The sequence below is a fragment of the Formica exsecta genome, unplaced genomic scaffold (genome assembly GCF_003651465.1).
Source record: "Formica exsecta isolate Colony F162 unplaced genomic scaffold, ASM365146v1 scaffold438, whole genome shotgun sequence".
Lineage (NCBI taxonomy): Eukaryota > Metazoa > Arthropoda > Insecta > Hymenoptera > Formicidae > Formica > Formica exsecta.
In genome coordinates this window covers 12,012-12,602 of record NW_021851617.1, presented here as the reverse complement: position 1 = coordinate 12,602, position 591 = coordinate 12,012, and the positions used below count along the sequence as shown (strand labels likewise).

Below are 591 nucleotides of genomic sequence, written 5' to 3'. Positions count from 1 at the left end.
ACTAGATTCTTTTAGTACTATATACAGAAGTGAAAGAAGATGTCCATCTGCAGATATAATGGGCATAATGGTATAGCTATGAGTCATAGAAGATAAAGATTGGATAGTAGATTCGACTTGTTTTGCTCCCACATTAGTTAATGTTCTTCCAGAATGTATTTCGAAATTAAAGCCGCTTTCATCTGCATTATAAATTGATCCTGCACCGATAACATCAATATGTGGTTTAACCTGTCTCACAAATTCCTCTGCGCTTTGACGTATTGTTACATCAGCTGCATGAGAAGATCGCGTTTTAAAACTTGTTATTTTACGTGATACAATGCGATGTGCTTTTTTAAAATTCCATATCCACCAATTTCCTGCTCTAAATGAAGAAAAGTCTATTTGCTCCTTTGCTTGTAATGCCCATTTTCGCAAATCTATGTCGTGAATGATAGATCCTCTATCAATAGCTTCTTGGAATTGCGATAGTACATATTCGGCAATAAATATAAATTTGTCCCTGTTTGACTCGCCGCGCATTACGTTTTCTTCCCATCTATGCAATTGCGAAACAGATTTTACCTAGAAGAAAAGAAGTTTGATATT

General features: G+C 35.4%; 1 protein-coding gene across 1 annotated transcript in view; it reads right to left on the bottom strand.

Annotated features, from left to right (window-relative positions):
- LOC115240495 overlaps positions 1-591 on the bottom strand; it is a 5,403-nt gene that overhangs the window by 2,963 nt on the left and 1,849 nt on the right. Inside the window, exon 2 of the mRNA XM_029815673.1 lies at positions 1-567. Coding sequence (XP_029671533.1) covers positions 1-525 — 525 coding nt within the window. The 5' untranslated portion in view covers positions 526-567. The remainder of the gene's footprint in view (positions 568-591) is intronic.